Raw genomic sequence first — 27,340 nt, forward strand, 5'->3', positions numbered from 1 at the left:
CAAATTTTTAGAAAATAATCCCAGAAAGGCCACCTTCCTAACCTCTACCAGAAAGTATTCAGAAAATGATACCAGTGTTCTAAATGTACCAATTTTTTCTGACATAATGCATGCAGTAACCACCATGTTCTTCAATTATTTGATCTTGCATATTTTGACACTTTTCATACATTTTTAAGCATTTTTCATGCATATTTTAAGCTTTTTATGATGCATGTAATCTTGTCTCTAATAATCACAATTCAGGGATGGAATTTACTTCCTGGAAAAACATAGACCTACTAGGAAACTGTGATAAAAAATGTGAGAACTTTATGGATACCACTTTCACTGATAACATAGTGTAACTGAAAAGGTAAAAAAACATATTCACCAAGCAGCAGCAGGAGAACACACACATAAAGGTATTTAAATCTGCAAACTTTCGGAGCCAGTGGCTCCTCCTGGGAGAAGGGTTTAACGGGAAGGAAGATGGACAAAAAAACAGGACTGATGAGGTTTTGGGAATTGGGAGAGTTTGGAAAAGTTGCCCAGAACCATTGGTCAGGGGCGACTTACTGGATGGGATGAGAAGGAAAGACTGATCACCCCTGCCTCTAGCTTTCCACTCCTATTAACTACACTATGTTTTGTCAGTAATCTCTGTCTTGCAATGAATCTTATCACATACTGTATCACCTCAATGTGAACCAAGCCAAATTGTTTCTTATTGTTTATCTTCCAAAGGGTAACATAATGACTGGTGAATCTTGTATGGTTTTCAAATTTTGTCCAATGCTATCCCCGACAATCAGTGTTTCCTTCCCATCACATCTGGTGAGTCTCCCCTGGCCCAGGGTTCTGGGTGACTTTTCCAAACTTTTCCCTTTTCCTAAATCTAACCAGCCCCTTTTATTCATCCCTCTTCCTTCCCCTCCAACCCTTCTGGCACAAGGAATCACTAGCTCAAAAAGTTTGCAAATTTCCTTAATCTTTATATGTGTGTGTTCTCCTGCCGCCCGCTCGGTGAGTGGTTTCCAAACAAAGAATGTGAAGCCATATCTAGGATTAAGACCTAATAGTTGATATTTCCATTTGGGAAACTGTCGAACATATTGATCAAAAATATTTACTAATAACTTTCTCTGTAGTTCTGATCATCCTTCGAATTACTTTGCCTTGTTTCCCCCTGAATGAAGACTCAGTTAAATGGATGATGATTTTAAACAAGTTATAAGCTGCTGAAGGTGAGAATCACTACATACATACGTTTCAGAAAATACTTGGAGCTGTGTGTGTGTGTGTGTGTGTGTGTGAGAGAGAGAGAGAGAGAGAGAGAGAGCACTTCTGCTTCTGCATGATCAATGTTTTTGCTTCCATGATTTATATTTAGACAGTGTACCAGCTAGGTTAAATAAAGTTGTAATGCAGAATTCAAAACACTGCATACCACTTTTTGTTTTATTTAAGCATTGTATTACTCTCATAATTATCTCCTTTCATTTGATTCACTGAATTATGATTTAATCCAAAGCTTGTGACACCGAAATATTTGATTTTTCCTCATTCACATCCAGTATTAGACTGTTTGTCAATTACACTTGGATATGCAAATATTTAAGACCCATAATAATTAGTTAGAACAAGTTTTATGAAAAAATTCATCATTTATTTTTTAAACAATCAGTTAGATCTACAGCAGCACAAGGCTATTGCTGCATCTGAAATACTGCACTTACTGATACAGTAACAAGTGCTCTTGAACATCTCCAGCTTACTAGCTGAACAGATGTATTTCATAGAAAAATACAATAATTTATTTATATTTTTCTTTCTTTATTCCTCATCTCCTCATCACTTTGCTGGGTGGTGGCATCAAATCCTGATCATTGACACCAAATCGATGATGTTCAATGAAGTCCAGAAGCTTTTCACTTGTAACTGGATCACGTATACTGTTGCACACAGCTGAAATGACAATTTGTTTTAATCGCTGTGTAAATTAGCATACAGATTTTGTTCTTAACAATAACTTAACTAATAAACAGAGATACAAAAATATCTATTTTTATTAATATATAGTTTCAATTAATTTTTGAGACCAAAGAATTTATAAAGAGATCCATAAATGATAAAATACGTGCATATAATGAATGACCTAACCTTGCAGCATTAGAATTCTCTCTGTGAATAAACTGCTTACGTAACAGTTCAGTATAAGAATCCAATTTGTTTTTTGTGAAATACAAATAATGGATGTACTAAATGAAACCACTCACATTGTGTAGCTGAAGTGTCATACACACTAATTAACGTTAAACACATAATATGGGAACATGGAGAGTTATAACAAAAGAACCATTAAAAAGAGAATTAAGGATGCAATTAAATGACATGGAGTGACATAATGAAGACAGAAAGTTTGGCTGGAAAAATGTGTATGCGAGTTAGGATAAAATAGAAGTAATAAAAAAATGTATTTCATGTGGCCTGTGTTGATATTTGTGTAAACAGCCGTGGTCAGATAACATAAGACAAGAAATGTCAATTCTGCAAATAGAGAAAACTAGCAAAGTCTTCCACAAGAGATCTAATTAGCCCACAATATAGAAACAGGCAAGTTTCAGATATACAGCTACACACAAGGCCAGGTCATAAACAATTGCAGCAAAAATGATTACAAATCAGACTCAATATACAAACTGAACTTTAACAAACACTCATCAGACACAGCACACACACAATGTGGTCAATGCGCTACATGACTTTAATTATTATACTCGTACAACAGAAAACAACAGCACACAAAACACACAAGAAGAGGAAACCCACAAAACATGAAAACATGGCTCACACTGTCATTTAACAACAAAGTAACCCATAGAGTGAGAAACATCATAACAAAGACGAGGAAAAAAAGTAACATTCAGAAATCCATTTTACGTTTATACTAACAAACCTGGCAATGCTTCACAATTGCTAAATATGATGTATAGGAATTGGATATATGTCCTAATCTCCTTCTGCTCTCCTGCCTCTACCCCTCTCCTCTTCCCTCCCTCTGTCCATCTTCTGCTTCATGTTCATCTCGTGGCCCACAGCCTCTATATCCATCCCCTGCTCCCTCATCTCTCTGTCCATATCCTCCTTTCCCTTCTTTAAATCCATTTTCTTCCTCCTTCTCTATCCCTCTCCTCCTCCCTCCTTTCTCTGATCTTATTTACTGTTATTGCAAATGTAACCTTGATTGGGAACAGAAGTCAAAATGAATGCGTAAATCGGTTGGAACCATTAGCACATGAGGTATGCGAGAGAGACCTCTCCAGCTGCTAGATCTGTGAGGATAGTAGCTTAAATGACAGTATTTCACATGGTTTTAATCTACAAACAAGTAGGATTATAAAGTTAGCCATAAACACAACATTCCTGTTTTCTGTGAAAAATGACTGTGAAAAGGAAAACAAAACTGCATATTTTCACAGCACAGCTTAGGGTGTTCTTTCTCACAGACGATTCAACAGAAAGTGTTTACTTTATAATACGTCTATACATCAAGTGGTTTAGGCTGTGCACAGTGGGTCGACTAAGAAGGTATTCATTCAACCGAATCTTTCCTCGAATTTGTGTGAATTGAAACAAAACAATTTCAGTACGAGCACAAATTTATTGAAATGAAATAAATTGGAATTCATTGTTTTGACAATAATTTGTTTGTGTTTTTAATGTGGCCATCGCAATGCTTGGTGATGAACAATATTTTTTTGTCTTTCCATTCGGAGAGAAAATGAACAGTGCCAGTGGTTCAATGACCCTTGTGCATGTCACATACAACTGCCCATGGGAAAAACATGCCAATTTAAGATTTATTTCATACACACTGTCAATGATTAGCCTTGCAACTTATAAATCATCATTGTGAATGCAAGGCAAATTGGAAATTGGACATGCTTAAACTGAAACAGCAAGTCAGTTGAAATCAGTAGTATTCTTGAAATCAGAAGAACAACTTCATCTTTGAACTTTCCTATCGTTATCATTGCTTCAATCACATTGTGTAGCACGGTTTTCACTGAGCCGACCCACAGCTGCAAACTGTTCCGTGGAATTCCAGGCAAATCCAATGAATTAAGGAATTCGATTGGATAACTGATGACTTCATCTGGATTGGTAATAGAATCGATTGAATTAAATGAATGCAATTAGCCAGAGACCTGATTTTGAATTTTTATGTTCACATTGCCTATGCTCTTATTTTTTGCTTCCAAAATGGCTTGTTCGTAGACCGAACAAGGTTTCTGTAATTTGCAGAAATATTCGGGAACACTTTTGTGATCAGTTCTTTTTCGATGTTGTGAACTGATAAAAACTATGTGGGAATGAAATGAGACCACTGGAAGTGGGCAACTGAGTACCTGATCACCAAGTTAATTGGATAGAAAGTGATCTCCACGTCCTAAAGCACACCAACACCCAGTATCAGTTGTTAACAGTACAAGAAAGTAATTACACACAGAAAAATCTCATCAATGACAAAACAAACTGTCACCAGTGGCATTATAATGCAAAGTGCAGTACGGTAACCTGGAAATTGTGCTGTCAAATATCAGGAAACCTGAAAACCATATTACTGAGCTCTTAGCAAATTCAATTTGTCAAAGTTGACATATGATAAGGTTTTCTTGGCTCAACATACATTTTTATGGAGTTACAATTTACATATAATTTTATCCCAGCTTATTTGTAGCATGGATGGGTTGCTGTATTTACACACATCAAAAAAAGTTTTGCATCACCCCAGTTCCCAAAACTCCTGAAGAAAGACATTGACTGTGGATATCACATCATAGACACAGTCCCTTTGACTATTCAAAGATGTCACTAAACCTGCCCAAATATGTAAATAACCATGCATGAGCAGCGCCTATTAGATGGAGGGGGTCCGACAGCCGATCAGTTCCAGTCATTCCACCAGGAAGGAGGTACACGGCTCATGTTGTCTGTAGTTCAACCATGCCTAGATGATCAATACTGCAGTTCGATCTTGTCAGTATTGTTACTTCATACCAGGAAGGGCTCTCAACAAGGGAAGTGTCCAGGCGTCTCAGAGTGAACCAAAGCAATGTTGTTTGGACATGGAGGAGATACAGAGAGACAGGAACTGTCAATGACATGCCTTGCTCAGGCTGCCCTAGGGCTACTACTGCAGTGGATGACCGCTGCCTACGGATTATGGCTCACAGGAACCCTGACAGCAATGCCACCATGTTGAATAATTCTTTTCGTCCAGCCGCAGGACATCGTGTTACGACTCAAACTGTGCACAATAGGCTGCATGTTGCACAACTTCACTCCTGACATTCATGGCAAGGTCCATCTTTGCAATCACGACACCACACAGTGCATTACAGATGGGCCCAAAAACATGCCGAATGGACTGTTCAGGATTGGCATCATGTTCTCTTCACCTATGAGTCCCACGTATGCCTTCAACCAGACAATCGTCTGAGACGTGTTTGGAGGCATCCCAGTCAGGCTGAACGCCTTAGACACACTGTCCAGTGAGTGCAGCAAGGTGGAGGTTCCCTGCTGTTTTGGGGTGGCATTATGTGGTACCCGACATATGCCGCTGATGGTCATGGACAGTGCAGTAGCGGCTGTACGATATGTGAATGCCATTCTATGACTGATAGTGCAACCATATTGGCAGCATACTGATGAGGCATTCGTCTTCATGGACGACAATTCACGCCCCCATCGTGCACATCTTGTGAATGACTTCCTTCAGAATAATGACATCACTCAACTAGAGAGGCCAGCATATTCTCCAGACATGAAACCTATCAAACATGCCTGGGATAGATTGAAAAGGGCTGTTTACGGACGATGTGACCCACCAACCACTCTGAGGGATCTACGCCGAATCACTGTTGGGGAGTGGGACAGTCTGGACCAACAAATCCTTGATGAATATGTGGATAGTACGCCACGACGAATACAGGCATGCATCAATGCAAGAGGATGTGCTACTGGGTATTAGAGGTACCAGTGTGTACAGCAATCTGGGCCACCACCTCTGAAGGTCTCGCTGTATGGTGGTACAACATGCAATGTGTGGTTTCCATGAGCAATAAAAAGGGTGGAAATGATGTTTATGTTGATCCCTATTCCAAGTTTCTGTACAGGTTCTGGAACTCTCGGAACTGAGGTGACGCAAAACTTTTTTTGATGTGTGTATTGTAGATCTGTGGCCGGGATGGGGGGAAAGCATAAATGGTAGCAATAACCTACTATCCACATATTCCATTATACAATTTTTACCACTATATTTCAAGAGGAAATAAATCAATGTCCTCGTGGAGGATGCCATAATGATGGAAAATATGTTTATATAAAGAGAAGCATATAATTGTTTATCACATTTTATAAAAACAGAGCAAAGAGATTGAAGACTCAGAATGAGTTTCAGCTTAATCTTTGATCTGTTAATAAAAGATGACAGATAGGACTTAAAGAACCCGGCATCACAATTATAACTGCCTCACCAAAGTATGGCAAAAATGTAATTTGATACCATTCTAATCAGCTCAATTTCAGAATACAGATCCCAGGTATCAGAGAGGCATATGCGATAAGTTGTAAAATTTTGTGGGGTACATTGTGATCTGATCTTTGATGGTATCAATGAGATTCAAGGATTGCTAAGTTCTATTAGCTGCATGACAAGTAGTAATGTATTATAAACCAAGACTCATTATTTGCAGATCTGGGTAACTACTTTCTTCAAAAGATAACAAATTAATTAAGTAAATATTAAGCTACAAAAAGGAGATGCAACTATGAGGAGGCAGCAGATTGTACTTTTTTCCTTAAAAACAGCAGCTTTTTTCTAATTTACTTGATTAAATTTAGGCAGCATAAGGCGAGAATACCCTCCTGCCTTCCACCCACCAAACCCGGATTATGCCAAGGTGGACTACTTTCCTGTCTCAATGATACAGATAGCCAAACTGCCAGGGCAATCTAATGGAGGGGTATCTGCGGAAAGGCAACATAACATTTTGTTCCTTAATAAGGGCACCCGCCTTTTAAGTAGTTGCAGGTGCAACAGTTTGGATGGCTGACTTTCTGGCCATATAATGTTAGCCAACATGGTAAAGGTTCTATCCTTGTTCCTCTCATTTTGGGGTCTGAGTGACCTGCTCTTCCTTTTGAATTTCCCCCGACCTGTCCCTCTCTTGACTCCGTGGAAGGAACTAACATCCGACCTGTCCCTCTCTTGACTCCAAGGAAGGAACTAACATCCCCTAAATCTATGATAGTGTCATGACTTCTATATGTTTCTCTTGACAGCACTACATACTTCAGCTCCTGAAGGTAAATAATAACCAGCAGTTCTGTTTCATACTTTACTAGTTTTCTTGACTGAAATTTGCTTTTTTATACAGTTACATAATGGTAAGGCAGAGATTTTTAACTGCAAAACATTTCCGGGGGCAGATGTAGACTCTGGCAATAATTTATTCATTATGGACAGCAAATTAAAACTGAGGAAACTGCAGAATGGTAGGAAACTATGCTGCAGTTGTGCCTGTGGCAGTGTGCAGAGATATGGCCAGGACAGGATGGTATGCTGCTAGGTGCAGCACCAGGAGAGCAGTGCTGAAGGGGAAAAATGGGAGAAGAGAGAAGTAGAGAGAGGGAAAGGATATGTAGCTTGGAGACTTCCCACTTGCACAACTCAGAAAAGTTGGTGGTGATGGTGGAAAAAATACAGATGGCATGATATGTGAAGCAGTCACTGGTCTCAACCACATTGTGTTGCATGGCATGTTTGGCAATTGGGTGGTCCAGGTGTCTCCCGAACACAGTCTGACCTTGACTGTTCAAGCGAACAGACAGCTTGTCAATGGTCATGCCGACATAGGATGCTGCACAAGGGTGATTGTTAAAGTGGTAAACTAGGTACTTGTTTTTGAAGGTGGCTCTGTCTTTGATAGTGTACGAAATGCCTGTGAAAGGACTGTAGTAGGTGGAAGCGAGAAGATGTACGTGACAGGTCTTCCAAGTAGTTGCTTTGCAGGTATATGCGCAACAGGACAAGAGGTTGGAAGTGGGGTGGAATAGGGATACAAAAGGATATTTGTGGAGGTTGGGAGGGCTGTGGCATACGAATGTGGGAAGGATGGGGAGGATATTCCTCATTTCATGGCATAATGATTGGTAGTTGAAACCCCAATGGGGAGAACATTTCTGGACAAAATGGGCTGAGTAATTCCAGTCTATGAAGGCATATTTAGAGAGAGAGGACTGCTCATCACTGCAGATGCGACAACCATGGGTGGCTTGGCTATATGGAAGGGAATTTTGGTATGGAATGGGCGGTAGTTGCAAAAATGGTGGTAATGTTGGTAGTTGGTAGGCTTGATGTGGCCAGAAGTATTGATGGAACCACTCATAAGGTGGAAGCCAACATCGGGAAAGGTGGATTGTTAGGCTGAAGGGGGGCCAGACGAATCTAACGGGGGAGGTGGTGTCGAAGTTTTTTAGGAATATGGAAGAGTGTCATCACCCTCAGATATCCTACAGTCTACTTTTTAAACGTGTCTGACATCTGATACCTTGTTCAAGTAGTGCATAGCAATCTACCCTAACTCGAATTGTTATTGTTATTCCACTCTGCATTATTATTCCAGAATTCCCTTTGTTTGAGATACTGAATTGAATTGAATTTACAATATAAAAATACAGCAAATAAAGGAAGCAAAAGGAAACATAGAAATCTCAAAAATTAGACTGACAAAAAGTTGAAAATGTCGAAGCAGGTAGGGCTCTAGAAGAAACACAAAGCTGTAGAAACATGCAATACTACGGGAAAATATTTAAAATAAGGGAAAAGCAACCACTCACCTACAAAGGATTGATGAGTGGAGCACAGAAACACATAACAGACAACAAGATTCATACCAACTTTCAGAGCATTCGCACTTTTACCATCAATACATCTTTTACCATTCACGCACACAACCACACAGACTCCAAAACAAGTCACTCCGCTATAGGGGTGTGGTTGCCTTTCCTTTGTTTTATGTATTGCTCCCTCCAGAAATTTCCATTATTGTAGTATTATGGGAAATACATATGGTACCTATATGAAAATTAAAAAGAAGCAGCTGTATAAACATCAAAAGCTCTGATGACAAGCCAGTGCTAAGCAAAGAAGGGAAGGCAGAACGAAAAGCAAAAGGGTTATATGAGGAGAAACAGCTTTGTGGATAACATTGTAGATCAGGAAGACAAACATTAGATGGGATATATCTTACAAGAAGAGTTTGACAGGGAACTGAAGACTCAAGTTGAAACAAGACACCTGTAGTGGATGTCATTCCATCAAAGTTACTGAGAGCCTTAAGACAGCCAGCCATGATAAACTTGTTTTACCTGGTATGAAAGATATATGTGACAAGTGAAATATCCGCACACTTTAGGAAACTGTAATAATCCCAATTTCAAAGAAGGGAGGTGCTGACAGATGTGAATACTAACAAGCCATCAATTTACTAATAAGTCATAGTTACAAAATACTGACATGAATTGTTTAGAGGAAATCAGTTTGACTTCTGGAGAAATGCACAAAAACACAAGACAATACTGTCCCTATAACTTACCTTAAAAGACAGGATAAATAAAGGCAAGTCTGCATTTGTAGCATTCATAGACCTAAGGAAAGCTTTTGACAATGTTCATTGGAATATACACTTTAAAATTCTGAAGGTAGCAGTGATAAAATACACGGAGCCAGATGTCATCCACATGTACAGAAACCAGATCACAGCTATAAGAGTTGATAGACATGAAATGGAAGCATTAGTTAAAGGACTGAGACAGGCTTACAGTCTAGCCCGAATGTTATTCGCTCTGTAAACTGAGCAAGTTGTGACAGAAAGCAAAGAGAAATTTTGATAGGCAATTAAAGTTCAGGAAGAAATAAAAACTTTGATGTTTGACAATTGCATTGTAATTCTGTCAAGGATTGAAAAGGACTTAGAAAAGCAATTGATTTGTATAGTTATAAAACGGGTGTAATGAAAACAGCTGAGCTGAGGGAATCAGATAAGGAAATGAGTCATTAAAACTAGTAGATGGGTTTTGCTAATTGGGGAGCAAGATAACTGACCATGACCAAAGTAGAGAGGATATAAAATTCTGGCTGGCAATAGCAAGAAAATCATTTCAGAGAAAGAGAAACCTGTCAACACTGAATATAAATTTAAATCTTAGCACGTCTTTTTTTTTTAAGGTATTTGCCTGAAGTGTAACCTATTACGAAAGCGAAAAATGAACAATAAAAAGTTTACACAACAAAAGAAAAGAAGGTGTGAAACTTCCTGGCAGATTAAAACTATGTGCCGGACCGAGACTCAAACTCGGGACCTTTGCCTTTTGCGGCAAGTGCTCTACCAACTGAGCTACCCAAGCACGACTCACGGGCCGTCCTCACAGCTTTACTTCCGCCAGTACCTCATCTCCTACCTTCTCATTCTGAAAAGAAAAGAAGTTTTTGAAATGTGGTGTCATAATATATATTAATTAATTAATTAGTACTAGCTGTAGAACTGATATCCTGACATCCATAAGCAACACAAAATTTACGCATGAACCTTCATTAATGTCAACTGGAAAGATATTTCAATTGAGCTGTGTGAGATGTAAAACCAGTCAATATTATTTTCAGAGAAAAGTCTTACAAAATATAACAGTTGTCTATAGAACAGTCTGCTATATCGTCCTAGAATCCTACACAATACACTATATAATGTGAGTGTACAGGGAAGCCATCTGTTTCAACAGCTCTATAGATGGCGCACACTACCTGTGGCACTACTAAAATTGCAGGGCACCTCAAATGCCATTTTTCAACTGAACCTTGTTACAACTGATATAAGGCTAGCTGAAATACCAAAACACCGTAACAAATGAAGCTGATTATAATCATACAACACTAGCATTATTACTGTTGTGAGATTATTATTTTACTGGCAAAAACAATCATAATGGTAAAGATAAAACCCATGCAATTCAGTGTTATATTTTCAAAAACTCATTAGTTCTTTAGACTGAATGAACTTACCTTTTGCTGTATCAAAACTGTTGGGGAATGACTTATCAGTCCTCTCTCTCATGAAGACCCACTGGTTATCTTGAAATCGGCATTCTATTATTTTGTTATCAAATTCCTTTAGAGTTTTGTTGATCTTAATTGCTGCAAATGGCCGATCAAGACCACTTACGAAAAGCTGACCAACTTTTCGAGGTAGTATTCTGAAAAAGGTAACAAATTTACAAAAGTATATTTGGGCCTACACTTTCTTCACAATTTGACCCTTGGCAGTCCATTTCTAGCATCCTGAGAAAGTTGCCGTGTGTGTGTGTGTGTGTGTGTTTTTATTTCTACTGCAAAAGAAGCACTTTGTTCAGAAGCTTTATTGTTTTAGCAGTCTTTTCCTTTGTGTCTGTCTGTGATTCAATGAGTAGCGATCTATTGTTCCCTAATTGTTGTTTACCCTTCAACTAAATTATATGCGAACTTAAACTTTTTTGCTGAGCCATTAAAACTTTGTATTTTTAATGTGAAAATTGAAAAAACCAACTGCATTATTACATTGGGAAGTAAATAATTTTAACATTAATGGAATTTTCTGCTGTTGCTTGGCAGAAAATGGTAATGATATTAAATAACTACAGATAATTGAATGCACATATACAGTTTACTGTTGTAAACTTTAAAACCTCCACCACAGATCATCAGTTACAATCTTTTGTTATAGCTTTCTCTGGTTTCTAAGGAAAACATAGAAAATATTTCTCTGTCTAATGTACATCTAATTTTCACAAGCAGTAGGCTGCAAAATTTGCTTAAAAGTCTAAAACATATTCAGAGCAAGCTGATAAGCAGTCAAAAACAAGTGACCAAGAAATTCAAGTTTCATTTTTGGAGTGTATACTCTGCAAACTACTGTACAGTGAACAGCAGTGTGTACTTTGTATCAATATTAGTGACTTTCCCCCTTTCCATTTATGTATGGAATGGGGGAAGAATGACTACCTATATGCTCTGAACTCACTATAATTTCTCTCATCATATTCTCACTGTTCGTAAAAGACATACTCTTCCTTTAGTACTAGTTCCCTAAATCTGCCCAATAGGGTTTTACAAGAACAGCAGACTTTCTTTCTAAGCATCCCACTTAAATTACCTTAGCATCTATGTTACACTTTTACATGAGCTGGAATGAACTATTAATGTGCCAGCAGTGTGTTTCTGCTGTCTCACCTATTTGATAAGGACTCGAAATGCTGGAGAGCACTCATATCTAATATGCGGTTTCCTTTACGGATATACAATACTCACCCAGAATTCTTCTAACAAAGCAGAGTATTCCACTCACTTTCATGACTACTGATTTCATGTGTTTACCATAATTCAAACTGCTCCACAACATTATTCCTAGATAAGTAAGGATTTGACAGTTTCAACATGTTTACCACTGATCCTTATAATTCAACCCTATCAGGATCCTTTTCTTTTTTATGGGCAACACCTTGCATTTATTCAGTTGTAAAGGGAGCTGCCTACAGTATCAATGCATACCAACCCTGTTTCTTCCTTTTAAAGAGAGCTTCCTTTAGAAGCACTGTATATTGACCCTGATAGCAGATCAGGGAAAATCTAATGCAAAGCAGAAGTAGCACTATGCTATGTTATGAGCAGTTCTGTAAGGCAGTGATATGGTTGCAGAATTTTGTCAGCACTGTAGAAATGCTGGGGCCACATAGCAACCTTTCACTTGGTATTAGTCTACAAAGCCTACCATCAAGTGCCATACAAGAAACAGTACATTACCACGTTTTCCTAAGGACTTGATTAGGATCATTACTTTGGCTCATGCATCAATGGCTTTAGGTGTCTGTGGTTTGTTACTCAGTTTTCAGTTCAGAACAAATATTGCTTTGTGAATATATATCCTTTTGAGAATTAAGTGCAAAGTTGTTACAACTTCACTGGATCAACAAATAGATTCTATAAACAATGTTACATCAACAGTAGGGTACTGGAGGCAACACCTAAGTTGGCAACAATAGACTTATTCAGTGGTGCCCCAAGTGTTTCACAGACATGAATCCACAATTTATGGATCTCTGGAAAAAGTAGCTACAGCAGCAGTTGTAGGCAACCCTATCAAAGCTGACTTCCTTTCCTAGTTTAAAGGAAAATGAAGAACCAAGGGCAAATTATTTTTGTTACATTTCAAATCAAGCAGCAACAGTGGCTTTGTTCCTTTCCTGCCAAGAAAATTATATGAACCAGCACAGGAATTATGTCCGGAAGTAGATTCTAGTAGCTTGTAATTTCAGTAATCTGCAATTTGCTGGCTAAGCACTACAGCCAGCAAACTAATATAGTAGCCAGGAGGCTAAAATTTAATCATTATGGCAAGTAATATGGTCAATTGCATGCATCTTAGCCTACAATTCAATATGGTCTAACCTGACAATTTAAAAAATGGTTCAAATGGTTCTGAGCACTATAGGACTTAACTTCCGAGGTCATCAGTCCCCTAGAAATTAGAACTACTTAAACCCAACTAACCTAAGGACATCACACACATCCATGCCCGAGGCAGGATTCGAACCTGCGACCGTAGCGGTCGCATGGTTCCAGACTGTAGCGCCTAGAACCGCTCAGCCACCCCGGCCGGCCCTGACAATTTATTTTCACATGTTAAAAGTGGAACGTACCCTTTGCTGAATTGCTCGTTCTGGACATATTTTTATCTTTGCCCCTCGATAAAGAATTGCATTCAAAAGCACTCAGTTCAACTGATCTTTATCTCAGCAAAGTGCTCCAATTAGCTACATCATTTGAAGCTGGTTCATCCACACAACAGGTTTTGAAGACAATGTGTTTAATAACAGACATTATGATCAACAGGTGAGAAAACTATATTTTCCTACTCAGAGTGCATTTCATGAAGACCTCCCATGAGAGGTGGTATGTTAAGACAAAGATTGGCTTCTGGGTATCTCAATGTCAACATCAGAACGTTTTTGAATCAGAACAGTAGTGTCACTGTTGGCCTCCAACCTGAGTAGCAGTTTATACAGGTCACATTTCTCCCACAACATTGTCAATAAGTCAAGACCTGAGTGTTATGAGAAACACATAAGCCATCACTCCAATACCGAGACACAGAATAAACGGACCAAATACCTGGATATGATGTGTCAATATCGCAGCAAGCAGCACTTCTGCATATTATTTCTACTGTGACCGGTAGCCAGCCAACATGACTCTGGCCAAACTGATGATTTCATTAATCATCATAACTGGCAAGGAGGATTCCAGGTGGACAATGCAGGCACTGTGTTCCCTATTGATCTGCATTACTCCCAAAAGTCACCTCACTGAAATTCCAGCTGCAAATATTGTTTAATCTCTAGTCCTAAAAGTGGCAAGGCATATATGTTGTGAAAGGAGTGATCTGTAACACCATGTATGTGATTTATAAAAAGCCTTGCTAGTTTGGAATGGCATTCTATACTAGCATATGTGCTACTATGCTACCGGTCAAAATGAATTGTCAGAGACAAATTGCCTACAATAGCAATACTCAGTACCTTGTTGCTGAGAAGCCAACAGAAAGTTCTGAACTGTATAAGTTTTTCTGGAAGATAGAACATTGCATCATCTTTGAGGTGCACATTTGGAACAGTAGTATTTCTTCTTCTTTTGCTTCTTCTTATTCTGATATTATGGCTTACAACTGTACTGCCATCCTGAAGGCAAGTTGGTGACTTAATTAAAACCACTTGACATAATGATATACTGTGGAGGAAATGTACATCCACTCCGCAGTACATCATCATGTTAAGTGGTTTTAATTAAGTCACCAACTCGCCCTGCAGATGGCTATATGGTTATCTTCAAAGATTTCCCCTGAAGATGGCTGTACGTTTATCAGTCAAAATATTGCAAGAATAGATACTGCTGTCCTGGATTCATATCTGAAAACTATGGAATAAGGCTCTTAATGATTTGTTTCACCATTTAGGTATCTTGGATTCCTCTCCCAACACCAGTGGCTTTCAACTCCAGAGAATGGACTATCTCTACAAAACACGCTTTTCTTGCGCTTTCAACTTGGCTTCAACTTTTAACCTCGTTTCTTTGCCTTTGATTTTTAGAATCCCTGCTATGGATTTCATTCTTCACCACTACTGTATAGTTATTTTCTCACTCTGCCTGCCCACTTATCTTCTTGCCAATTAAATTTGTTTTCTTTTTCATCAGGGAATATTACCCTCTATTCTTTCTAATACTGTATCTTTTTTCTGGCATCCTTTATCTTTTATACCCATCTGCAGCCTTTCATTTGAGCCATTCATTTGACTTTGTTTTATCTTCAATATCCCAATTATGAACCCCTCATTACTGGCAGGATACTGCAAGTTGATGTCATTATTAATTTATTTCTACATCAGAATCTCATATTTCACCTCTCCTGATCCTCTCCTGCAGTACACACAAATCTCATCCCATCCCTTCTCTTCAAACAAAGTCTCAGTTTTTCAAATAATGGAACTAGAAATTAAAGATACTGCGTGTTTCTTTTTGAATGACTGTTCAGTAGAAGCAGACTGGCAGTCATGATGACGATTTGTTTCTGCAGCACATAGGTACAGTTCCTCTCTTTGCTATTGTATTTCTTGACTTATAATGGGATTCATGATGTACAAGAATTTAAATGAGCTTACGATTCTTGAACAAAATTCCTAAACTTATTTTGTGATTAATTTAAGACAAAAGGAAAATGAAGGTTTATGACACTAAAAGGTAATACTTACCCTGCACCACTTTCTGTTAATATCTTCAACTTGAAGTCAACAGAATTATGACTCAGTGGCTTCCACTTTAAAACTTCCATGCATCGTCCAGCAACATATGGCTAGGGAGGGGAAAAAGCAAATGAAATTAATAGATCACCTGACGATACCCATATGCAAAGTCAATAAAACTATACGAAGTACCAGTGTTCCACAACAGAAGTAAGGATAATGAGAACTGTTGACAATATATGAGAAATGGTTCCAACACATCTGTAACTTCAGAATGTTTTTATTCTATCATACAACTAGTTTCAGCAACACATTACTGCTATTCTCAGGCCCCATCACTGCTGCCAAAACTAGTCATGTGATAGAATAAAGACATTCTCAAGATAAAACTGTGGTGGTACTTTTCCTCATATACCAGGTGATCAAAAAGTCAGTATAAATTTGAAAACTGAATAAACCATGGAATAATGTAGATAGAGAGGTAACAATTGACACACATGCTTGGAATGATATGGGGTTTTATTAGAATAAAAAAAAAACACCCCATATTGCTAGACGCGTGAAAGATCTCTTGCGTGTGTCGTTTGGTGATGATCATGTGCTCAGCCGCCACTTTCTTGATGCTTGGCCTCCCAGGTCCCCAGACCTCCGTCCGTGCGATTATTGGCTTTGGGGTTACCTGAAGTCGCAAGTGTATCGTGGTCGACCGACATTTCTAGGGATGCTGAAAGACAACATCCGCCGCCAGTGCCTCACCATAACTCCGGACATGCTTTACAGTGCTGAACACAACATTATTCCTCGACTACAGCTATTGTTGAGGAATGATGGTGGACATATTGAGCATTTCCTGTAAAGAACATCATCTTTGTTTTGTCTTACTTTTTTATGCTAATTATTGCTATTCTGATCAGATGAAGCGCCATCTGTCGGACATTTTTTGAACGTTTGTATTTTTTTGGTTCTAATAAAACCCCATGTCATTCCAAGCACGTGTGTCAATTTTTACCTCTCTATCTACATTATTCCGTGATTTATTCAGTTTTCAAATTTATACTGACTTTTTGATCACCCGGTATATCATCAGCTGAAGTCCCCTGTCCATGCAATAAGATGGGCATCCAGAAACTGTTAAGAATGTTTCCGAAATAGTAGCAACAAGGAAATCAAAACACGAATTAAACTAAGTAAATGACCCCAAAGCATCCAACCAGTTGCAACAAAAGGTTGTTTTATTCAACCTTTGGCCACGATTTCAATGGGTGTAAACCCATCTTCTTCAGAAATACATGTAACCTAAAGACAATGTAACAGCACTATCTACAAATATGGAAACATACTTGTCGAAATTATGCATAGGTTATTGGCAACCGCATGAAGATTTTATGTACAGTATAGGTTTGAAACCTCCACAAATTGTCTGCAAGCAAGATGCAGCTGGTCATTTAGTAAATTTCTGTCCCTGAGCTGTAGATGTTTAAAGATCTCTAGTTCTTCCCACAGATACATCTTTCGCCCTTTCACTTCTCTGTTCAAAATAATTGTGTCTTCCAGATTTTTTGGGATATGCTTAGCAATCAATCAGTAAGGGTTCGGCAAATGTAGAATTATGAACATTCACTCCTTTCTCCCACAATAAATGATTTTTATATCTTATCTTCACAGCTCTGCCTGTTTGAGTGATGTAATAGCACGGGCAATCATTACACTTCAATTTATAGACGTCTGAACTCGGGGTGTATAGGCAGAGAAGAAAAAAAGTTTGCGGATGTCCCAGTTAAAAATACACTTTCTCCTGGGTGAAAGTACACTTTTACTGTGTTAAGTGACATTATCCTTTTCCTCAGAACTGTAAAACTTATCAATCCTTTGAATGGTAATAGTTTTATACACCGGTGTAGAATTTCCTGGCACTTTAGAAAATGAAACTCAGGGGAAAAGAAAAGCACGTTTTGGAAAGATCTTTGATGTGCAGCAACATGTACGCTTCATATTTCTCTATTACGAAAGTATAAATTCGAATTCCACCAAACATTGCATCTCATTTTTTGAAGTATTGAAATCGAGATGGAGATGTGGTTTTGTAAGCCAGTCATAGCTCATGTCACGTGATCTTGCCAGCCGATGACAGCAATAGCTACTAGAGTGCTGCAACGCTCAATGTTTGACCGGTCACAGATCGCCTGTTGACGGGGGGACCGAGCCTCTCGTGTCCGGCCCCACACGACTCGGCTCGGTCACGTACTCGCCCCATGTCTGTTGTCCGGATTCCGGACACGCGGATAACCGAGCATGACCGGGCACCGCTGACATCTCACCTCGCCTCATCCCGGCTCGCTGCACTGTACTGTACAAATCCAACGCCTCTCTCTCTCTCTCTCTCTCTCTCTCTCTCTCTCTCTCTCTCTCTCTCGCACACACACACACACACACACACACACACACACACACACACACACACACATTTACAGACACAACCTTAGGTTGCGAAAGCTCGAATTTTGTGTGTGTGTGTGTGTGTTTGTTTCTGTGTCTGTCAACGTACCAACGCTTTCGTTTGGTAAGTTGCATCATCTTTGTTTTTAGATATATTTTTCCCACGTGGAGTGTTTCCCTCTGACCTGCCTACACTGTGAAGCTTTCTATGTGGGAATGACCAGCAACAAACTGTCCATTCGCATGAATGGACACAGGCAGACAGTGTTTATTGGTAATGAGGATCACCCTGTGGCTAAACATGCCTTGGTGCACGGCCAGCACATCTTGGCACAGTGTTACACCATCCGGGTTATCTGGATACTTCCCACTAACACCAACCTACCAGAACTCCAGAGATGGGAACATGCCCTTCAGTATATCCTGTCTTCCCGTTACCCACCAGGCCTCAACCTCCGCTAATTTCAAGTTGCTGCCGCTCATACCTCACCTGTCATTCAACAACATCTTTGCCTCTGTACTTCCACCTTGACTGACATCTCTGCCCAAACTCTTTGCCTTTACAAATGTCTGCTTGTGTCTGTATATGTGTGGATGGATATGTGTGTGTGTGTGCCAGTGTATACCTGTCCTTTTTTCCCCCTAAGGTAAGTCTTTCCGCTCCCGGGATGAGAATGACTCCTTACCCTCTCCCTTAAAACCCACATCCTTTCCTCTTTCCCTCTCCCTCCCTCTTTCCTGATGAAGCAACCTTAGGTTGCGAAAGCTCGAATTTTGTGTGTGTGTTTGTGTTTGTTTGTGTGTCTATCAATGTACCAACGCTTTCGTTTGGGAAGTTGCATCATCTTTGCTCCCAGTCGGGCAATTTGACATCCAACCATTCTTTTTTTTTTTCCTCGCAATTAATATTGGAAGGGATTATCTGTAACCAGGAGAACAAGACCTCTTGAGAAGATTTACACTCTTTATTGCCTATTAGCTAATAACCTGCTTTTTTGCATGACGTAAAATTAAATGTAGGGTACATAAAACCATTGAAGACAAGAGACAAGCAAGACAGTACATATCTCTCAATCCTTGTCCTAGCATTTTTTCTCTCTAATCTTGCTACAGCTTTACATGGCATGCTTTCATCAAAGTTCATCAAATGTTTTGCTACATGAAAAAGGAAATGTCGTTGTCTAATACTGAAAAAGCTGTTAATACAAATAGTACCCAAGACTGGTGTGGTTTCTCGATCTCATTATGTGTATTTTGTCAGCGTCTGCTAGATAAAACGAAATAGGCCTGTCTAATATTGTAGCAACTTTAACACACACCAAATAAATGACACTGTTTTGGCACAAATGGTTATTTTTATAACATGACAGAATATAATTCACAAAGTACCAATATCAAATGCCTATCGGGCCTACTACAAGCAAAAAGCTTTATGTTATGAAATAGCTTCACATTTAATTCATATGCTCCAGCTTCTCAAGCACGAGATCGAAAAGTAGTAGTATGAAACTTTTATATAAATTTGGAATCGTCATATTCTTCCATAATTTGTGTGATGTCCCTGCTTCTTCTCCTTCCTCATTCTGCCAGAATTTCATTTTCTTGGATCCACCAAGAAGATAAGACGTAATCTTTCTTACCTGTTATTCCTATTAGTCATTTATTTCCATTTTGGTAGTCTGAATCTATGGATTTTGCTAGTAATTATAACAATGCTGATCATTCGCAAACCCAGGCAAGGACATAAACAGTATCTGGCACTCAACCAATTGACTTTATTCTGCTCATTCGTATAGTCCCATCCCCTTCTGTCTGCAGGAAAGTTTATTCCTAGATTTGACTGGGATTCTCCTGGCAGAGGTATGATGTACACTATGCACGCATTCAAAAATCTACTTATGATTCATTCAGAAATAAACTTGGAACATGGTTCAAAAATGTTCAAAAACCAACAGGGATGCATTTGAAAATCATATGAATAATTGATAGACCAACATGCCCTGGATACTAGGTGCTTTGAGAAATGAGGTTTTCTTCTTCAAGAACATGAATTTCCATCCTGGGCAGACACCCCAGTTTGCTCCCTGTGAATCTGGCACCTTGCGCACGGCAGTACTATTTTTCTGGGTAGCATCTTGCTGCTTCCTTCTACTGCTTATACAGTTAACAGCCACACTTCCATAGCCAGAAGCGGGAGAATGTACTACACATGCACAACTCAACTGCGCATGCATGTGAGTCCGCTCGCAACTGCTTAAACAAATGTAATGTAAACACAAGACTTAAGAGGTAGACAGACCATGGCACAATTGTCGTGAAGGTAGCCCTGAGCTTGCTCGCTCGTTCGTTCAGCTCAGCAGACAAACTACATTTCTACACTTCTTAACTCGTAAGTGGATATTTACATGCAAAAGAGACTTGCTTCTTTTACTGGAATCTGCTATTTTGTTATCTTAATGTTTATTAGTCCTACACCAATCGTAAGTCCATAGGCCTACTAATAATTTGTTATGTCTGTACTGGCAAAAATGAAATCAAAACCACACCAAAATGATCATCAGTTCCATGAGGCCCCACTTCTATGAAATGAGGACTGTTAAGTTGAAGAGACCAAATGCTATAAACAAGGCATTATAGCATATATGTCGAGCATAGATCTTAACTTACAGCATACTGCAAAGTGGTGTATTTTGTAGTAGTAGTAGTAGTAGTAGTAGTAGTAGTAGTAGTCAGTAAGACTCCATAACAGCAGACTTCAGTAGAAGATGCAATTCTCATTAGTACATAACATTCAGTTATGAATTAACAGGCTTAGAAATGTAGTTTGTCTGCTGAGCTGAGCGAGCGACCTCAGGCCTACCCTTGTGTTGTTAAGTGCCACAGCCTGCCTTTCTCGTGGGCCTCAATGTTAACAGTTGTGACGTCACACTCATTGGAGGCAATTTATTGTTGTGAAGCATTGCATAGTCTGCCTAAAGCCTTAGACACATTTTGCTGTTGGCAGATTCTTGTATGAGCACTGTGTTTTGTTGTTGTATACGGCGCATTTCCTTTGCAACTTAAGTTTTATTTTCTTTTTTTCCCTCTCATTCATGTTTTATTGCTGCAGTATTATTCTGCAGTAGAGGGATACAGTAATATCCTTTGTTAGACTATTGTTTCTTACCAGTCAAAATCACAAAAATTGAACTGAAAACAAAAACAAAAAAATTCCCGGAATTCTAAAAAGCTCCCTGGTTTTTCCCAGTTTTCTCCCTGATGAAAAAATTCCGGATTTTCCCAGATCTCCCAGTTGTCCCCGGTCGTACGTACCCTGATATTGCTCACAGTGGGGTGGTCTCTGTTGTTCTCGTTGCTCCTGTCACATAGCAGCCTTGATTGAAATGTGAAACAGCTTCTGTCACTGCTAATTCTACTTTTCTTTTGGATATAAATACGTATTTTGGCCACTCTGACCAGATTGTAATATGTAGACACTCATTTGGATTTTGAGTCTTTCAGTAGTGAATCTGGAGAGAATTGTTATCAGATGCCAGCCTCTGATAAACAGATATCATTCTAACAACAAGAGATGGTCTCACAGCAGTATGGATATGAGTTTTATGTGATTCTACTTTTTCTCCTTTGGCACGGGCATGATTAAAGAAATATCACGAATTCTCACTTTTTGGACACTTCATTTGTTGTGGTTTCTCATCAGTGCTCATGCAATGGTGCAGTGTTGCACAGATTGCCCTCTTCACTGTCGTATTATCTGGAGCATTGTGAACAACGGCTCTTCTATAAAAATGAGTCAGCTTTACAATTGTTTCTTCCTTCAAACTTCCATGTTCTTTCCCACCAAGAGCCATGTTTTGTGCCCAACTTCCCTTCACCACATTTCTCAATCCCATCCCAAGTTGTTTCACAATGTGATTCACACACTCTTTCTTCACAACTTCTGTGCTCCTATATACATTCTGTTGAACTAATTAAATTTTTTTCTGCATTTACTCTTCGAATTTCACAAAATACTTTCGTATTATTACAGTGCATATACAAATGAGCATATTTAATTAAAAAAAAATTTCTTATCAGGCTTTGCCCTTAAGACGACAATTCTTATATCATTTTGTACATGATCTATGGAAGAATATGCATCTAATAGATTCGAAGCTGCTCTAAAAACAGTCGCTGACAACAGTGGATTTGAAACATAATACTACTATCAATGCCTCATGGTTTCATAAAAACTTTCAGCGGATAAAACCTTTGAAAGGTTAATTTCTTCTTAAATAATAGCAGTTTTTAAAGGTGTTTTCTCCATTCTGAGTTTCTCAAGGGAAGACTTACCTCTTTGGCAGGTTGGAAAATGAGACCATCTGGTTCATGTGCAAGGTTCTTACTGAATTTGTCACTTAATAAACTTTTTGCTTGTGTAACATCCCAAAATTGCTTCAAACGAATACTGAATGGCTCTGCAGCTTTGTTCAAACGACCTTCACCAAATGCTTTATTACGAGGCTGCACAATCTCCACCTGAAAGAATTAGTTAATAAAAAATATGGAAGCAGAATTACTTTGAAAGGAAATCATAAACATTGGAGAACTTACAAATGTGTAACATTTGTTCAAAAATAAAGCCATAAATAGTGAACGAAGAACACTGACACAGCATCATTCATCATGACTCACAGTTTTCAGTTGATTTACTCTACCCACATGTGTGTGCATAAATAAGTTATTTTAACTTATAAATTATTTTATAAAGAGAGAAATGTGTGAATTAGTGCGCACATCAAACAAAGGCAACAGCTTCAGCTAGAAAGATTCAGCAAATGAAAGTAAAAGGATTGGAGGAAATGAGAATATCCAAGAACTGGGCAACGAATTTATTCATGATACCAACTAAAGGGAGGCAGAACAGGACAAGACAAGACAGAAGGCATGTATTACAGTCTTTACCTGACTATAAGATGATCCTCAATACATATAACACGATACCCTTTCTTTGATGAGGTACCTTAAAGAATTTTGAAGATACCTTGGCCAACAAAATGAAATTTACAAACTCTTTTACTGATATAAAGCATCATAAAATTTCAGTTTTTAACAGTACTTATGTATCTGTCCCAAATGTTTATTAATGAAAATAATCAATTTTTGAAAATACAATGTAACTGGATGGATAAAAAAATCTACTCACCAAGTGGTGGCAAGAGAACGCAAATGTAAAGATATTGAAGTCTGTAAGCTTCTGGAGCCAGAGGCTCTTTCTGGCAGAAGCACTGAAGGGGAAGGAAGAAGAGTGAATGAAAAGTACTGGTGAGGTTTAGGAAAAGGGGTAGAGTTTGGAAAAGTCGCCTACAACGCCGTGTCATGGGAGGCTCACCACAGGAGAGAAGGAGATCAGGAAGAAGGGGATTAGCACATATATCCAATTCCCGTATGTTGTTGTTGTTGTTGTTGTTGTGGTCTTCAGTCCTGAGGCTGGTCTGATGCAGCTATCCATGCTACTCTATCCTGTGCAAGCTTCTTCATCTCCCAGTACCTACTGCAACCTACATCCTTCTGAAGCTGCTTAATGTATTCATCTCTTGGTCTCCCTCTACGATTTTTACCCTCCACGCTGCCCTCCAGTGCTAAATTTGTGATCCCTTGATGCCTCAAAACATGTCCTACCAACCGATCCTTCTTATAGTCAAGTTGTGCCACAAACTTCTCTTCTCCCCAACCTATTCAATACCTCCTCATTAGTTACGTGATCTACCCACCTTATCTTCAGCATTCTTCTGTAGCACCACATTTCGAAAGCTTCTATTCTCTTCTTGTCCAAACTGGTTATCGTCCATGTTTCACTTCCATAAATGGCTACACCCCATACAAATACTTTCAGAAACGCCTTCCTGACACTTAAATCTATACTCGATGTTAACAAATTTCTCTTCTTCAGAAACGATTTCCTTGCCATTGCCAGTCTACATTTTATATCCTCTCTACTTCGACCATCATCAGTTATTTTACTCCCTAAATAGCAAAACTCCTTTACTACTTTAAGTGTCTCATTTCCTAATCTAATCCCCTCAGCATCACCCAATTTAATTTGACTACATTCCATTATCCTCGTTTTGCTTTTGTTGATGTTCATCTTATATCCTCCTTTCAAGACACTGTCCATTCCGTTCAACTGCTCTTCCACGTCCTTTGCTGTCTCTGACAGAATTACAATGTCATCGGCGAACCTCAAAGTTTTTACTTCTTCTCCATGAATTTTAATACCTACTCCGAATTTTTCTTTTGTTTCCTTTACTGCTTGCTCAATATACAGATTGAATAATATCGGGGAGAGACTACAACCCTGTCTCACTCCTTTCCCAACCACTGCTTCCCTTTCATGCCCCTCGACTCTTATAACTGCCATCTGGTTTCTGTACAAACTGTAAAAACCTTTCGCTCCCTGTATTTTACCCCTGTCAACTTCAGAATTTGAAAGAGAGTATTCCAGTTAACGTTGTCAAAAGCTTTCTCTAAGTCTACAAATGCTAGAAACGTAGGTTTGCCTTTTCTTAATCTTTCTTCTAAGATAAGTCGTAAGGTTAGTATTGCCTCACGTGTTCCAACATTTCTACGGAATCCAAACTGATCTTCCCCATGGTTGGCTTCTACCAGTTTTTCCATCCGTCTGTAAAGAATTCACGTTAGTATTTTGCAGCTGTGATTTATTAAACTGATAGTTCGGTAATTTTCACATCTGTCAACACCTGCTTTCTTTGGTATTGGAATTATTATATTCTTGTTGAAGTCTGTGGGTATTTCGCCTGTCTCATACATCTTGCTCACCAGATGGTAGAGTTTTGTCATGACTGGCTCTCCCAAGGCCATCAGTAGTTCTAATGGAATGTTGTCTACTCCCGGGGCCTTGTTTCGACTCAGGTCTTTCAGTGCTCTGTCAAACTCTTCACGCAGTATCTTATCTCCCATTTCATCTTCATCTACATCATCTTCCATTTCCATAATATTGTCTTCAAGTACATCGCCCTTGTATAAACCCTCTATATACTCTTTCCACCTTTCTGCCTTCCCTTCTTTGCTTAGAACTGGGTTGCCATCTGAGCTCTTGATATTCATACAAGTGGTTCTCTTCTCTCCAAAGGTCTCTTTAATTTTCCTGTAGGCAATATCTATCTTACCCCTAGTGAGACAAGCTTCTACATCCTTACATTTGTCCTCTAGCCATCCCTGCTTAGCCATTTTGCACTTCCTGTCGGTCTCATTTTTGAGACGTTTGTATTCCTTTTTGCCTGCTTCATTTACTGCATTTTTATATTTTCTCCTAATTCCCGTATATATTTGACAATTGCAAAGCATTGCTGGGTTCACTAGTGGATCTTATACATATTCACCCTGAAAACATTGGCATCACATGAAGAGAGTTTCTCATCTCTGGATTGTACTATAGTTGATGGCAGACTAACTTAAACAAAGATGATCACAAGAAAATTATATTTGTCACTCTCTCAAAAGGTATTACATAACGTTGACGGCACTCCTATGAAACCGAGCCTCTCGAAAGGTGATAGAGAATAGTGGACACCATGTTCTCAGAAAATTACATTTATAATATTTGGACTGTTCCTAAATGTTAGCAGCTGATAGAACAAATTCTGCCTCAAACCATGGCACTTTGGTGCCAAGTAGACTAGTATACTTGGCATACTCTGAGTCAGAACAAAGGATATAAAATTCATATGAGCCAGTGTAGCAAAGAATTTATCATTTTACATACATTTTAGAACATAAAAATTTAATTGGCAGAAAGTGATGAAAATACACTGGCAGAATGTCACACATTTTGATAACATACAAAACAACTGCACAGTGACAACACAAAGAATGAAAAATACTGTACAACAACTTGCAGCAAACTCATGTTCAGTTTTTCAAGAATATAATTCTCTTTCATTACAAGTCCACCATGTGTCCTACTAATTGACTGGATGTAGGAATCTGCTTGTGCAAGTGTAAATCTTTGAAAGTCATTGAGGATTCATAAACCTATTTCATTTAATGTGATTCTGTAATAAAATCATCAAATGATTAGCAACAAAACAAACAACAAGGAGAAAAAAATAGCCTTAAGTGATTTTTGTAAACAAGTTTTCAAATCAAAGATTATCACATGTCTTAAACAGAAAGTTTATGATCAGTGTACATTGTCACATCCAAACCACAATCAAGTCCAAATCCGAAGGCAGGATTGTCCACGAAGTTTAGCACTTAGTACTGAAAGAATGTTTATTACTGTCACCAATGTACACACAGAATAACAATGGACTCCTGGACAGAGAGTGCTGCTCTCTGTATAAACAGAATATTCCATATTGCTGTTACAAACGCCAAATACACCAGATTACAAACAAAGATATTTCAAGATCCTTCCAGGAATGATAAATGATGAATACTAAATAACAAACAATGGTCGGTAGTGATTTTGAACTGGCGGCCTGCAGTATTCCAGCCAGACACACTAACCACTACACCACACTAAATGCATCAGAGCCTGCGACAATATTAACAATTCTGACTTCTGACAGTTGAAACATGAACTTTTAATGGAAACACAGTTTAAAAACTTAAGCCTGTTCAGCCATAAATGAAGAGACATATGTTGTGAAACACTGGAAGAGGGAGGAAGCAAACAAAAATGGATCAGGGAATAGAATGAAGTGAAGTGAAGTGAAGTGAAGTGAAGTGAAGTGAAGGACTGCACATAATTATGACAATAAAGAAAACAAAATACAGGTGGGAGAGACACATGTCAGGTAAATAGATAGTTGATGGAGCAACTAGGTTCTTTGCAGCTTTCTAAAGGGTAAGAAAACAACTCAATGGAAAGTGAGCAGAAATACTAGAAAACATTCTTGAGCAAAATGGTTGTGAATCACTGAAGAGCAACTTACAGTAAAGATGAATAGCAATCCAGCCACTCCATTGTTATTTTACTGCAATAGTATAAAGTACACATGAGTGGCTACACTCAATGAGAAACAGT

At 38.7% G+C, this 27,340-nt stretch overlaps 1 protein-coding gene across 1 annotated transcript in view; it reads right to left on the reverse strand.

Moving 5' to 3' along the window:
- Positions 1-1,412: 1,412 nt before the first annotated feature.
- LOC126198587 (mRNA-capping enzyme) overlaps positions 1,413-27,340 on the reverse strand; it is a 98,281-nt gene continuing 72,353 nt past the window's right edge. The window contains exons 10-13 of the mRNA XM_049935035.1: positions 22,642-22,827; positions 15,883-15,983; positions 11,108-11,298; positions 1,413-1,947 (exon numbers count right to left, since the gene is read on the reverse strand). Of these exons, the coding sequence (XP_049790992.1) occupies positions 1,823-1,947; positions 11,108-11,298; positions 15,883-15,983; positions 22,642-22,827 (603 nt within the window). The 3' untranslated portion in view covers positions 1,413-1,822. The remainder of the gene's footprint in view (positions 1,948-11,107; positions 11,299-15,882; positions 15,984-22,641; positions 22,828-27,340) is intronic.

Source organism: Schistocerca nitens, chromosome 8 (assembly GCF_023898315.1).
Source record: "Schistocerca nitens isolate TAMUIC-IGC-003100 chromosome 8, iqSchNite1.1, whole genome shotgun sequence".
NCBI lineage: Eukaryota > Metazoa > Arthropoda > Insecta > Orthoptera > Acrididae > Schistocerca > Schistocerca nitens.